This window comes from Phragmites australis, chromosome 2 (assembly GCF_958298935.1).
Source record: "Phragmites australis chromosome 2, lpPhrAust1.1, whole genome shotgun sequence".
Lineage (NCBI taxonomy): Eukaryota > Viridiplantae > Streptophyta > Magnoliopsida > Poales > Poaceae > Phragmites > Phragmites australis.
In genome coordinates this window covers 46,741,791-46,757,295 of record NC_084922.1, presented here as the reverse complement: position 1 = coordinate 46,757,295, position 15,505 = coordinate 46,741,791, and the positions used below count along the sequence as shown (strand labels likewise).

Sequence of the window (15,505 nt, the reverse complement as noted above, 5' to 3'; positions counted from 1 at the left end):
CTAGTTGGATACACTGTTCATTTGATCATGATACTGTTCATCAAGTCATGATATTGTGCATCTTATCATTATATTAGCCATCTGATTATGATACTATTTATCTAGTCGCTCATTAAATCAATCATCACTATAATAACCACTATAAATACCAAATCTCATCCTCAACGCAATACAACTGGCTCACTAACGTGCGGTGATTGGTGAAACCCGAGATGGCATCTCATTGCCACTCATGTGATGATATTATGATAGTTAATGGTAACTAGTATCTTGCATATCCTTTCAGCGTAGGATTCGCTGCTATTTTGCAATTCGCTTCTTCTGTGGACTCTGGAGCGTGTCAGTTTAGATTCCGTTTGAATCAAAGAGCTTGTACCTTTTCTGGCTTAGTCTTTCTGACTGATTGTGTACAACAGTACATACGTGCCTCCTAGATTTTTTAGATCAGGGCACTGCCGCCAGTGAGGTTTTGGCTGCTTAGATATTAGCCTGCAGGCTGACCAGCGGCCGCCGCGAATGGTGGACGACTGTTGGTTGGGCATGTGCCGAGGTGAGGGAGGCACGAAGACTGCCAGGTGAAGCTGATTTAGCGCGGCAGCAGAATCTGCACGGATGCGAAAGCGCTGTTGAGGACATGTGAGCGACGAGGATCCTCTGACTTTACCGGCTGCTGAAATTAGATGATTTTAAATTGATGTGAACGAAAGATAGATCATATTTTACGTTACTGTATATCATAAACAGTAAATTCGACACGGTAAACTGACGGAATCACTATAATATTATTGCTACAGTATTTAAAGTTACAATACAATTTAACGTCTAATATTTAACGGCGACTAAAAGATGCTTAATTTTCAGGCGATTGACATGTAGCAACGCTCTAGTACAAATATAACCAGTGACGATCATTTGAGCATTGCGATCCAATGAAACAGACACAATGAAACAGACAGAAGCACAGATTCGTACCATTGATGTACGCTAGACATCACTAGAGACGAATTCGCGTCGTCTCAGCTTCGGTTTCACTGATTTCTCCGAGGTCTCTCTGTCTCACTGTGACCAAGACACCAGCCATATAAGACCAGAGCGGCGGCGTAGCAGGAGGGGCTGACCGGCTGAGGGCCGCTCGCATGGCGAACCGAGCGAGGCAGCTCCACGCCGTCTACCTGACGAGCGGGTCCCGCGAGCCTGACAAGTGGGCCCACCTCGTCAGGGAGTACGCCTCCCATTCCTCCCTCCGGGAAGCCGCCCTCGTCTACGCCAGGAACCTGCCCCGGCGAACGCACCACCAGCCCCTCCTCCCCGTCCTCCTCAAGGCCGCCGTCGCCTCCCGCGCTGAGCCCGGCCTCGGCAGGTCCCTCCACGCGGAGGCCGTCAAGTCCGCCTTCGCCCGCGACCTGCTCGTCGGCACCACGCTGGTGTCGATGTACTGCAAGTGCGGCGCCCTCGCCGACGCGCGCAGGGCGTTCGATGAAATGCCCGAGCGGAACGTCGTCACGTGCAACGCCCTGCTCGCCGGGTACGCGGCGGCGGGCGACATGGACGGGGCCCTGGCGCTGTTCGGCGGTATGCCTTCCTGGACGTCCGTCACGTGGGCGACGCTGATCCGGGGGTTCGCGGAGAAGGGCGACATCGCGGAGGCCAGGAGGTGGTTCGAGGCCACGCCGCCGGGCATGCGGACCGTTGTCACGTGGACCGTGGTCGTGCACGGCTACGTGGCCGCCGGGGACATGGAAACGGCGAGGGAGTTGTTCGATAGGATGCCTGCGAGGAACGCGTTTGTTTGGTCGTCGATGGTCACCGGGTACTTCAAGGCTGGCGACGCCGAGGAGGCGCGGGCGGTGTTCGACAGGATCCCGGCGCGGAACCTGGTGAACTGGAACGCGCTGATTGCTGGGTACGCGCAAATTGGCTGCATTGAGAAGGCGTTGGAGGCCTTCCATTCGATGCTGGAGGAGAGGGTCAAGCCGGACGAGTTCACCATGGCGAGTGTGCTGTCTGCCTGCGCGCAGCTGGGTTCGCTAGAGCAAGGTAAGCAGATGCATGAGTTCATCAATCGGAAGCATATCCGGAAGAACCACTTCGTGATGAACGGTCTGGTTGACATGTACGCCAAGTGTGGTGACCTCGCGTATGCGCGATACATCTTTGACATCATGCGATGGAGAAACACTGAATGCTGGAACTCCATGATCTCTGCACTTGCTAGCCATGGCCAGAGCGATGAGGCGCTTCGGCTGTTCTTCCAGATGGAGCGTTCGGAGCAGAAGCCTAATGCGATCACACTTCTTGCTGTGCTTGGAGCTTGCACGCACGGAGGATTTGTGGACGAAGGCTTAAGAATCTTCAAGAAGTTCCATGTGTATGGAGTTGAGGCTAGAGTGGAGCATTATGGATGCTTGGTTGATCTCTTAGGCCGTGCTGGAAAATTGAAGGAAGCCTACGAGATTGTCAAGAACATGCCTGAGGAACCCAACGAGGTGATCTGGGGAGCGCTGCTTGGAGCCTGCAGAGTGCATGGTGATGCAGAGATGTCAAGATGGGTATCGGATGAGATCCATCGATTGCATTCTGGTCGTGCATTGTCTAATGATGCAGAGTACATCATGCTGTCAAATCTCATGGCTGCTTCGGAGCGGTGGGAGCAGGCAGAGTACGTGAGGAGGAAAATGGCGCGCCATGGGATTGAGAAGACTCCAGGGTGCAGTTCACTTGAGATTGACATACCTGAATGCCAAGTGTATGCAGGCAGTAGACAGTAGTAGTACATTATGCCAACTGCCAGCTACATTACTGTAAGTTTGTTCATTTATTTTTCTCAGGTTTTTTGGTGATCTGATCCCAGTAGCTGACTCACAAAAAAAACATATAGCGACCATTACTTTGGTGTAATTAAACTTGTGGCTGGAGTCACTAAACTTCCATGGGTTTATTTCCGAAAGTTCGTACATTCGCAAAATAAACCCACAAGAAACTATCGTATTGTAGTCAATACATTTCTATGTTTTTTTATTTGCGTTGGCATATGAAATATAACGAGGGCATATAACTTCTCCATTTCAAACTTTTTGGGAAATCTTAATATAAATCCAATAATCAATGCATCCTTATTGGCGTTCATGTTATCCCTTGTCCGATTAACTGGGTACTGAGCTTCCACAGATCGCTATACATTTTTTTGTCCATTTTTCATGCTCTTGTCAGTGAACTGGCACCACTAAATTCTGTATAGAGTCAAAATCGAACCGTTTCTTGCCAAGATTCCAGAACATACATTGCACCGAATTTTATAATACCAGGAAGCACAATTACTGCACTGCAAATACATGACCTGACACTGACAGACAACGACATGACGTGATAATCTCATACCCAGAAGTCAGCAACAAAGCCAAGTGACTAGACAACCACTTCCCTATCAAAGATCCAACTGAACTTGACCTTCCTGAGGTCATCCTTCTTGGCTCTGTCCCCGGCGCGCTCCGAGGCCCGTCGCATCCTCTGGGGGAGCCCGCACACGAAGTCCCGGGCCCTGCGGCCCTCGCCGGAGAGCCCGCTCTCCAGGATCTCCAGCTTCCACCGCTTGACGAGGAATTCGACGATGTCTGCGTAGTCCCGGGCAGTGTACACGCCGAGGCGCTGCGCGACGGCGGCGAAGTGTTCGAACAGGTTCATGTCACGGCCGTCGTGCATGAGGTGCGCGGGCATGGTGATCCGCTTGCGCATCATGTCCGCGATGGCGAGCATGGCGCCCTCCGGGTCGAGCTGCAGCAGCTGCTCCACGATGCGCCCGTACGCCGTCTCGTGACGCTTCTCGTCGGCGGCGATTGTGCCGCAGATGCGCGCCAGGACGTCGTCCCCGTGCGCCCTGGCGAGCCGCGCGGTGTTGCCGTGCGAGACAGCCGTTGCGCGCTCCTGGAAGCTCGTGTACACGAAGCCCAGGTACGGGTTGTTCTCCGTTCCCGGGTCCTGCGATTCAAACCCCAGCCTCAGCAATCAACATTTGAGACTTCAAATAATGCAATGGAGCATTGCAAGATCCAAAATGTTGGTGACGCGTACCATGCCGGAGCCGATGAGGTACTGCACTGTCTTCTCGACCATGCGCATGTCGACTCGACCGGAGAGGTACATGTACTTCCCGAGGATGTCACCGTGGCGGTTCTCCTCGGCGGTCCAGGTGCGCGTCCAGACGGCCCACGGGCACGCACTGGCGCCGGTCTCGTCGCGGACGCCGTCGAGCGTGTTGATCATGGTCTGGTACGTGGGCAGCGCCTCCTCCGTGACCATGTCCCCCACCAGCACGACGAAGTACTCGTCGGGCAGCCCCGCGGCGCGCGCGCGCAGCTCACTGACCCCGTGCTCGAACATCTCGGACGAGGAGTCCGGCAGGAAGTCCGTCGGCTGCCAGCACTCCTCCACGGGCTTGAGCAGCGGCAGCAGCGACCGCGCCGCCCAGCCCTCCAGGGACCGGAACACTTCCGCCTTCTCCGGCGGCATCGAGTGCGTCACGCGGGCCCGCACGGGGGGCGCCGCCACCGCCACCGCGGACACGCGGCATTGCCGGCGGAGCGCGGGGGTTGGCGCCATCGCCACCGGGGCGCGGGCGACGATGCCCTGGGCCTGCATTGTTGGCTTGGCTGTGGCTGACTGTGGAGTGGGGTGAGGGGATTGCTTTCTTGGACGGCTAACGACGGCGCGTGTATATAAATAATCTGGGCGACGGGGTGCGACAAGCTGGAGCGTGGCTGGTGGGAGGAAAACCAGTGGGTGCAGTGGTTTTGCGGGAAGTCGGGGGCCAATGAATTCTGTGGGTGTTTCGAGGGGCACACGGTGCCTGCCTGTCCGGGAGCAGTTCATGGGTTGCCTTCCTAGGCCGGTGAGCCGTTGGCAGTTGGCCGAGGACCCATAAAAACTCCCCATCCGGTGGATATGATCTCGGTCATCCGTCTCAGGTCATGTTTAGATGGGTTAGAGTTTATGGATTATTAAACACTAGTTAGTAAAAAGGTTACTAAGTAAAAAGCTAGAGACGGTTTAGATTCCTAGATTATAAGTTAGTAACTAGTAAAAATATTTTAAGTATTAATTATTTATAGTATTCTTATCTTTATTACTATTTTTTTACGTCAAGTTTATATCCACCTGCTGTTAGGCCTGCTATTAGGCGGTAAATTTATGCTATCACCTTATCTTTTTGGTGCTAGACTGTATCTTGCGTTTTGCAACAGTTGTTGTGGCCGCCCTGTTACTATATCAAGCTGCATTCTTCATGTATATATGATCTATCGATCTAGCTTCTTTACCAATATGTAGTTGTCTGCTAGCTAGTAATTTGTGTTATCGTGGTTATATTACTAGCTATCTAGGACTAGGAGCAAGCTTCTGGATCATAAGGGTACTATCTAGAACTAGGAGCAAACTGAGGAGTGCCACCACTCCTAGCTGTGGCGGCGGCGGTGACCCAAGGAGTTCTACCACTCCCAGTTGCGGTCACAGTGACCTAAGGAGTTCCACGTGCGTCTTTGGTGGCAGCTTTGGCCGTTTGAGGAGCGCAGAACGACCTTGCTGCCATGGCAACAGGATTGCTGCCCCATCTGGTGCATGTCGCCGCGGTAGCATGGCCTGCACTAGTGGATCGAGAAGGGCCAGTGCCTCGACGCTTACCTGCAACCTCTGCCTCCCCGATGTTGCCGACCGACAAAGAAAGCAGCATCTCCTGGTATGACATCAAGTTAGGGAAGTTAGGGGCCTAAAAATTGAGATCGAGCCCCTTTATTTTGCCGAATCCGTGTCGAGGAGTAACACCATGGCCGCCAAGGGAAGTGTTCGGCTTGGAGAAGAAGTCCCTGGTGGCGGGATTAGGTGATGATGGGATGGGATCCACGAACCGGCTCACCCCATTCTCCCTAAAAAGGTCCATGGGCGAGATTTGAGGCTACGACGATAGAACCTCAACCCCAACGGTGTCTTGGGTTCGGCGAGCGTGAGGGAGAGATGAGCGGTGGCGGCTACGAGCGTGAGGGAGGGATGGGCGATGACGGCTACGGCCGTGAGGGAGAGAAGGTGAGCGAGAACAAAAAGAACACGTGCAGGTGAGGGGATAAGATCAGGGTGAAAGATAAAAGGGTCTTTTTAACATGCATTAGTTGAAAATAGCTAGGGGAGCTAACTTATGAGATTATGTTAGCTAGATGGTTAGATTATTGTTAGTTAGACTAAAAGCTAAGTTATTTGAATCAGCTAGAGTTTTTAAAAGCAGCTTTATATAAGGTGAATCATCTTGAAAAGGTTATGCCTAAGCAGTGCATGTGATGATTATGTCGGTGATAAATTCGAGTCATTAGGCCTGCATATGGGCCCGACTTGTCTGGGGCAAATTGGCAGCAGACTGTGAGTCTGTGACTGCGATTATTTCTGCCAAAACGCACTAGGTTGACGGAGGTGCACTCCCCGGTGACCCTGACCGCTGCGAACTCCATTGCGATGTGCTAGTGCTAGTGCCAAGAGCCTTGTTGCTGCTGCTGTTGACCCAGACGTGCAACTCTCTCGGCGTTTATTACCGAGTGACCGAGGCTGATTGGGGGAGCCGGATCAAGGCAAAACACCGTGGACCGCCCCTGGATTTTACAACCGGGGTCCGGGGTGCATGGCACGTGCGTGCCGCAAGTGCCAAGTGGCCTCGTACGCGACACGCGCTGCAGAAAATTGTCGAATCGAGACACAACCACCGGCCTACCTGTCCAAGCGCCCATGGTCCATATCGCTCCACACCTCATTTGTCCAGCGTCTTGGTCAGCTGCGTTGCTGTGCGGGAATTGGGAAGACCAGGCAGGCAAGATCTTCAAACCTAAACCGGGACGCTGTCTTTCGTGGCCTCGTGGGGATCAATCAGCATTCAGCCCGATGGGATCTCAACCGGCGCTCGCCTTCCGTGCGTGCAAGTCTGCGATCGCGTGTCGTACGAACCGGGCGTGCGTTCTGCTGCCCTGAGCGATGGCCAAACCTTGTGGAAATCGGTTGTTCTTTCCGCACCACCGGGCATAAGTTTTGTCCTCTCCGGCACGCTCTCCTATAAAAATATCTGCTATATAAAACACGAACTAGTTCTGATATTATCTTTTCTCTACTCTTTTTTAATATAATAAAAATCTTTAAAATTTAAATAATTTATTTATTTTTATTATTTATTCTCTTCCTTTAACCGCAACGTCTCGTTAACGGCTACAAATATGTAACATATTTTATTAATAAAATTAAATAAAGAAATTAAGAGAAAAAATAGCAAATAATTTTCTTATCTTTTTTTCCAGATTCTATTTAAAATCAAACTATGTTATCATTTTCAACCTATTCGTCCGACGGTACTTCCATGACGCATCTATATTTTTATACTTTAAGTTTATGATTGATGTTACCACGTCAGGCTTCTCTGCCAGGTGTTTTTTTAATAGGCACTGAAACCTTTCGCTGCTGGTGTACAATACGAGCCAAGAGTGATGATTTCTAAAACCAATAGTGATGCTACTTTACTTATAAACCGACAGTGACAATTATATCTATACCTGATTTTGGTGAACCGGTAACTCTAAACCGACATATAAAACAAATTTTGTAGTACTAGCAACTCATTTTAATTAGTTTGATCTAAAAGCCTAAGCCAATATTTAATTAAAATTCTCTAAAAAAACCTACTTTTATAACCCATAGCAATTTTTAATGTATCAAATAAATTCCAAAAAATCAAGAAAAACACTAATATCCTTATCATGTGATTTACTAATTTATAAAAATATTTCCAATCCTAGGTTATTTGGTAAAAAAAAGTGGGTTCTTTTGTAATATTTCATTTATATGCATTTTTATCATTTCAAGTGATATTCTCTTTTTACTTTAATTTAAATTCAAACAAATATACGCATTCATATGCATTTTTATCATTTCATATGATATTTATTTTTTTAATTCAATATGAATTCAAACAATTGTTGTACAAGGGATTATTGGGCATGTCTTAATTAACGAATGAGTCTTTATCATTTCATGTGATATTTTCTTTTTAATTCAATTTGATTCAAATAAATTCAAATATGCACAGATTCATCCAAATCCTACACATTTCATATAATTGTTTGAATTTGTTTGAATTCAAATTGAATTGAAAAGAGAATATCATATGAAATGATAAAAATACATATAAATGGAGCATTATAAAGGAACTCATATTTTCACCAAATAACCTAGGGTTGGAAATAGTTTTATAAATTAATAAATCACATAATAAGAATATTAGTGAATTTTTTTCCGAGTTTTGGGAATTTATTTGAAATATTAAAAATTTCTAGAAGTTATAAAAGTTAGGCTTCTTTGGAGAATTTTAATAAAATATTGACTTAGATTCTTTAGATTAAACTAATTAAAATAGGTTGCTAGTGAGCTCTAGTTTGCTGATAAAAACATTTAAAAAATTGAGAATCCTCTTGTACTCCTGGATAAAATTGAGAGTTAAATGAAAAAATAAACACATGAGCACAAGTGAACTAGATGCTTGCCAAACAGTGGAGATCAAAAGATATCATCCGATCAGCGGGCGATACTTTTTTGGGCTCACAAATGCAAGATTTCGCCCGTTCATCGGGCGACAGAAAGGTGTCATTCAGTGAACGAGCGACACATGGCCTGACAACATTTTTCACATTTTTTAATTTTGTGAGCTACAGGGCTCACAATATGTCCCGATAAACGGATGACGGTAACTTATTTTTATAATTTATTCATACAGCCGTGTAATTTTATAAATATTGAAAGTAAAAAATATATAAATAAAAAAAATTCACCCAAGCCTAGGTTTCAGAAACACCCTTGGATCACCAAGTATTTAAACTACCCACTTCACAACCACTCCTCAACTCCGCGGACCTGGCCTCGCCGCGTCCGCGCGAGAGCTCACCAAGCCACGGCCTCCCGCTAGCCACGCGCCGCTGGATCGAGAGCTGTTTCCTGGCCTGCTTAGGGTTAGCTCAGACGCTCCGGCGATCGCTGGAGAGGGAGTGCCAGTTGCCAGAGTCCGGTGAGTTCCTGATCTCCCTGGCGTCCTGTTGATTCGGAGACTTGCCGCCTTTGCCCTACAACGACCGAATCGGAGCCCATTGATCTCAGAGTCGCGTGCGAGCTTTGGTGACGCGCAGCTCGATCCAGTCAATTCGCCGGACGAATTTGAATCGGGAAGGGCGGAAGCGAAGTTATCGATGAGGTAGCTCCTGGACTGGGAGGAAACCGCGCCTGCGAGTTTGGAAGCCATTTTTGGTTTGATCGGGCTTTGCCGTGAATTGGTTTCAAGCGGATTCGGCAACAGGGGAGCTGTGGAATGGGAGATCGGGCGGCGGCGAAGGGGAGATGGTGAGCGGGAGCTTTAACCGGAGCACATCGGCGCGGCTCACAGCGAGGGGCGGCGTCGGGAGCCCGCGGGTCTCGACGCCGGGGGCCGCGCATCGCAACTGGTGGGCGGGACCGTCGTTCGAGCGCATCGCCTTGACCTTCTTCCTGGCCTCCGTCGCGCTCGTGCTTTCCTGCGCCCTGTACCTCTACGTCTTCCGGTACTTGGGCCGGGGCCGCGTGGTCGCCGAGTTTGCCGGCGAGAACCTAGAGTCCTGCGACGTGTTCGACGGCAGCTGGGTGCCGGATGAGAGGTACCCCTTGTACAACAGCTCCGAGTGCCCGTTTGCGGAGAGGGGGTTCAATTGCCTGGCCAATGGGAGGAAGGACACCGAGTACCTCAAGTGGCGGTGGAAGCCGCGGAGTTGCGACTTGCCGCGGTTCAGTGCCCGCGATCTGTTGGAGTGGCTGAGAGGAAAGAGGGTCGTGTTTGTGGGGGACTCGATGAGCCGAACGCAGTGGGAGTCCTTCATTTGCATGCTGATGGCAGGGGTGGAGGACCCGAAGACAGTTTATGAGGTTAATGGCAACCAAATCTCAAAGACAATCCGATTTTTAGGAGTGAGATTTGAGTCATTCAACCTGAGTGTGGAGTTCTTCCGGTCTGTATTTCTTGTGCAACAGATCCCTGCGCCTCGCCTCGGGCGCAGGAGGGTCCGTGCGATCCTCAAGCTCGATAAGTTGGATGGTATAAGTAGGAAATGGGCAAGCGCAGATGTGCTTATTTTCAACTCAGGGCATTGGTGGACTGCCAGCAAATTATTTGACATGTGAGTTATCTTACTTTAATTCACAACACCTTTTGTTCTTAGCTAATTTATAAATAATAACTAGCAAGTTTCCAATAGTTTAATTATTTTTGTTTCAATTCATATCTTTTCACTCATCGCAATCCATGAAAATTCACGTTTTGTCCATGGCAAATCAAATAGGCTGTGCATTGTTCCTCAGGAAGATGTCACCACCATTTAGTATTTGTAACTTCTAAGCAACCCTCTAGGATAAAAGGAGGGTAGACAGTATTAGTTTTCAGAAGAGTTCAGGCAAATTATTCTCACTACCTTCATGAACCATTGATGAAGTGTGGTCATAGAAAAACTAGTGAGGATCATATATTTAGAAAAACCAGGTCACCAGATAGATGAGATTGCTTTAAGAGCTGGTGATGTATCAGCTCTAGTTATTTCTTGAGGTCAAAGCAACACCACAGGGTGTTAGGTTCTCCTTTCATCTCATTCTTTATGGTTCATGCTGATACATCATAGTCCTCACCTGCTTGCTGGTGAGCTACTATCCAACTAAAAAATATGATTCATGATGCTAAGTTTTATGCTTCTTTCAATAGGCATTATGTTCTTTTGGCTTCTTGGTGTTTTCAATGTCATACATGAACTATGAACTTTCAGAATTTTGATTTTAGAATACTTTAATCTTTTGAATGCTTAGCTTTGATAGCTATTGGCTACCTGGCATTGTCCTTATAAGTTTTAGTGTGGGTATTCCTTGGTATCTAATATAATCCATCTGCAGTTTGTTGATTTGCTTTATTGTCAACTTCATATACCGTGGACACTCAGGTTTGATCTTTCCAACAGGGGTTGCTACTTTGAGGCTGGAGGTGTGCTTAAACTGGGAACATCCATTAATGCTGCTTTCAAAATGGCACTTGAAACTTGGGCCTCATGGGTGAAAGAGAGAGTTGATTTAAGCCGAACACATGTCTTCTTCCGTACATACGAACCATCTCACTGGAGGTGCATTCTTTTCTAATATGCACATAAGCTTTCCCTAGTACATTTCTTAGTTTTCTTATTTATTGCATGGTAGGAGACTAGGAGTAACTACATTTTTTGAACTGATGATATAGATCGCGAAATTCGCTGTATATCATTATTGTTATGGAGCTATGTGAAAGTAGATATGCATTGTGCACATGTCATTTTGTGAAAAAAGTATACACTGACTGAATATTTTCATATGTAAAGTGGCTTAAATCAAAAGGTATGTGAAGTAACAGAACAACCTACAGCTGAGGCCAAAGGAAACGACAGGAGAGAATTTGGGGATATACTTGCTGATGTTGTGGCGAATATGAGTGTCCCTGTCACCATACTAAATGTGACTTTGATGGGGGCCTTCAGAAGTGATGCTCATATTGGCATTTGGAGTCATCCTACTACCATACTTGATTGCAGCCACTGGTGCCTTCCTGGAGTTCCAGATGCTTGGAACGAACTTGTATTTTCCCACCTTTTGACTAATGGTAGGTTCCTTATTTATGATAGCATTCTTTTGTGATATTTTCTGAGAACATGTGACTGAATCAACAAAGCAAACTATTGTGCGACCACATATTGTCTTGTCTCACAAGCCATTGTGCTTGTGAAGTAGCCCGGAAATTCTAGGCCTTGTATATATTCAATACGCATATTCTGGTGCTGCGATTCCTCTACAATAGCATGTGACATTGATTCCTAGACCTTGAACTTGACAATTGTATATAGTCAAAACGGAATAGGTTGCAATGTTGGAGAACCTACATGTATATGCATGAGTAAATTCAGAATACCTCATTGACAACTCTATCCTGAATAATCCTTCCTTCCAGAAGATGTATATTCAAGGAATATAGAACTCATCCATTAATTTCAATCTGACTCCAGAATTCCATATAGAGCTTCATATTGTTGTCCCAAGTAGTTCCGTCTTTCGTTTACTTGATGCACTGCTCCTGATTGAGTGAATGGTAATCTGATGTTTTCTCTCATCCGATTCCACAGGTTGGCGAGGGCTGGCTGGCTGACTGTTGACATTGTATACTCAATTTCTTTTGTTCTGCTTGATAATTTCAGTTTTATTTACTGCAAGAAGTCTCATAGACACCAGCATCTTTTGGCAAGTAGTGTTATATTAACTACCAAGGTGGCGCACGTTAATATCATGGATAGCCTTGCTGCAATATTTTGACACGATATTTTTTATTAAAAATTAGTCTATGTAGCTTTTTTTTATAAGGTTAGTGTTATTTAGTTACAAAATGCATAAAATTAGAATAAGAGATCTAAACTTGTACTGAATTGTATACATGTTTGGTTCGGTTCATATATGGTTTGATCATTTTTGAAAATTGTGCGTCAGGTGTAGCTAGCTAAACCAAAATCAGAATAGGTTCTATTTGTCAGTGTGTTGTGTCTTGTATGCTGTCTACTTGATACGAGGATCTTGAGCTACATAGTGATTCTTAATCTATTATCTTAGTAAGAATTTTGAATTTCTTTCATTTTTTAATTATATTTTATATGGAATATTTATTTAAGTATTTGATTTTTATAATATTTCTTCTAAGACTATATTTGATATGGATTATTGTTTTTTCTATTTTAATCCCAATTTTAATTATTATTTATTTTATTTTATATGGACTATTTATTTAGATATTTTGCTTCTCAAACCGTACGAAAATCGAATTGGTAATTTTCTATAATTTTTAATTCCGAATTGAGTTATTAATTAATCGTGTTTGATACGGACTCTTTGGTTAATTTAGACCGATATTCATAATAATGAGTGATCTAGATTATTTTTTTCGATCAGCGTGGTAATTTTGTGACCTTGAGAAGGAACATGGTGATATTTTTTAACACTTAAGAAGAAGTTGCTTTGTATTAAGAAACACGATACCAAGCTGTATAATGCCTGATTAATTAGGGAAAATAGGGATTAAATAACAAACATCATACGCAAACTATCTAAGTTAAACTAGTCTTTAAGCCATGGTTTTTAAGGTGGTAAGGTGAGGTCCGACGACCCACCCCTTCCGGCCACCTAGGCGATTATGAGGTGAGGTGAGGAGACGTCATATCCAACCCAGAAACAGAGAAATCATTAGTCAGGACGAGGAATAAAAAAAAGGAAAAGAAAAAGAGAGAGAAGGAAGTGATCTGGCCTTGCCCACCAATCAGGTCATACTTCTTTCCTACTCTAATGCCTTGTACTAGCTCTCTCTCTATCTCTCATCACAACATTGTCGGACACTACTCTTTTCTCTCTCCCGCTGCATCGTCGCTCATTACCTTTCTCTCTTCGCTAGCTAGCCTCTCCATCTTTCAGACACTCCCATCCTTCATTGCTCCACCCCTTGCTAGATCAACTGTTGTTGTTACCCTTTCCAAATCGACCTTCGTCGTTGATAGGAGGAAGAGTTGCATCGGCCTCCAACGCTGGAGCCAACAAGGACAAGGGCGATGATAGCTGCTTGGCCTTGGTGGCTAGTTCTCCTCCCGCTCTTTCTCTCTTTTTCCTCTCCCTCATTCTTCGCTGCTTTTGGTAAGCCGTGTGTGACGCCTTGCCATCCCGAAGCGCCTTATCGCCTAGATGACGCATTAAAAACCATGCTCAAAGCACCGTGGAATGACATAATATGTTGCTCATGACCAACTAACTAGCTAAACTAGGTCTAGTGTGATCAATCTCGCTGTTGAACACCAATGTTGTTGGCGAACTAAATACGTGGAAGGACCTCATAAGCGATGCCTATAAGGAGCACACGACATCAAAGACATCGCCATCGCCTGTTCAAAAAGCCAAAATAGGGTTTTCACCCAAAGAATCCTAAGGGTGGGAATTGCCACGACAACGCCTCTAAGGAGGAGAGCGGTGCATGTAGGCGTCGTCGACACCAATAGAGAATCAGGCAGGCTTTTGCCCTGAGCTCCTGAACCTCACCATCCGCGCAGGAGGGCCCTATGCGGTCAAACCGAACACGTGCAGACCATGACTATTGAAGCCACGTTGCCCACAAAGTCAACATCGAGCTGCATAGTTCCCTACGAGCTAGATCGGGTAGAAGAGGCCAATCTGGCAAGGGGAGGAGCTGATGCAGTGGTTGGAAAGACGATGAGCGTCGGGGGAAGACCGACAGCCGCAAATCAAGAAGGTTGACCTGTAGAGCTCGTCGTCCTAGCACACGGTGGCCTCATGGACGCCACTGCATTGTGGACGGGGGCAAGCGAAGGTGGAGTCCACGCCTGTCGGAAGGTGAACTCCTCAAGGGGGATCCGGAGGGACCCCCTTTGAGATTCAGCCGGGAGGATGATTCTGAGTCCGCCTCGTACGTGAAATAAATGGGAGTAAATGAGATGCAGGTGGAGTGGATGATCGGATGCAGGAGTAAGTAAATGCTTAGGGGATTTTTAGACAGGTTCGGACCGCACTGAGCGTAATACTCTACTCTTGTGTGTATGCTATAAATCCTCTGAGGATGTCTCTCTAAAATTTGCTGTGTTACAAAAATATTTGTCTAAGTCTAGAGCTTCATGCTTCTTCCGTCGTCGTCCAGAGTTCGTTGGATGTGCCCCGGTGTTCTCAGAGCTCAGTCTCAGTGTTCTAAAAAACTCCTCTTCTCCGAGGAGCCCGCCCCTCTTTTATACCCGGCGGGGCGGGTGGTATGCCTAGAAAGGATTGGCGCAAGTTTCAAGGCGCCATAAATGGAAAGCAACCATCATGGGCTGCAGCTTGAGGTGACGGGGAGAGTTGAAAATGCGCCCCCGTCCGATCTTCGTCGTCATCATTCCGCTTTCCAGTGGGCGCAACGGGGAGGGCCCGCCGGGCAGCCACCGAGTAGCCCCGCGTGCCCGCTCGGTCAGAGCGAGTCTGACACAGCAGGGCAGCAGGCGTCGCGCCTCGAGCCCTACGACATTATCTCGAGGTGCGCCGGATGACGCGCGATGGGACCCGCGCATTAAATATTCCCATGCCTCCCTGCCAGACCGTGGCAGGGATTGACAGCAAGCGTGGGGGGAGTGGTTGGAAGTGGCAGGCCACGCGCCCTCTTAAATGCAGCATCAGGCCTCTCACCAATTGACATCTCACTGTTGAGCCCTTGTGGGGACCACCGGCGAAGGACTTCTCAGGCCCTCGGGGAACTGTGAGTGCTCGGGGACTACTGTTCACAGCCCTGAGCACTCTCTCCCGGATATGCCCTCTCTTGGTCCTCGGGGAACCGGGTGCTCGGGGATCACTGTTCACGGTCCCGAGCACCCTCTCCCGGAACTTGACTGCATGA

At 47.3% G+C, this 15,505-nt stretch overlaps 3 protein-coding genes across 3 annotated transcripts; 2 read left to right on the top strand and 1 right to left on the bottom strand.

Annotated features, from left to right (window-relative positions):
* Positions 1-939: 939 nt before the first annotated feature.
* Positions 940-3,041, top strand: LOC133909305 (pentatricopeptide repeat-containing protein At3g21470-like). The gene has a single exon (XM_062351675.1). It carries the CDS (start codon positions 1,137-1,139, stop codon positions 2,766-2,768), a length of 1,632 nt encoding a protein of 543 aa, XP_062207659.1. The 5' UTR covers positions 940-1,136; the 3' UTR covers positions 2,769-3,041.
* A 193-nt stretch (positions 3,042-3,234) lies between these two features.
* On the bottom strand, positions 3,235-4,696 carry LOC133909308 (stearoyl-[acyl-carrier-protein] 9-desaturase 1, chloroplastic). Its single transcript, XM_062351677.1, has 2 exons — positions 4,069-4,696; positions 3,235-3,975 (listed from the first exon to the last, which is right to left on the bottom strand). Exons 1-2 carry the CDS (start codon positions 4,633-4,635, stop codon positions 3,406-3,408), a joined length of 1,137 nt encoding a protein of 378 aa, XP_062207661.1. The 5' UTR covers positions 4,636-4,696; the 3' UTR covers positions 3,235-3,405.
* A 4,211-nt stretch (positions 4,697-8,907) lies between these two features.
* LOC133909307 (protein trichome berefringence-like 7) lies at positions 8,908-12,690 on the top strand. Its single transcript, XM_062351676.1, has 4 exons — positions 8,908-10,211; positions 11,037-11,195; positions 11,427-11,704; positions 12,222-12,690. Exons 1-4 carry the CDS (start codon positions 9,403-9,405, stop codon positions 12,242-12,244), a joined length of 1,269 nt encoding a protein of 422 aa, XP_062207660.1. The 5' UTR covers positions 8,908-9,402; the 3' UTR covers positions 12,245-12,690.
* The last annotated feature ends 2,815 nt before the right edge of the window (positions 12,691-15,505 follow it).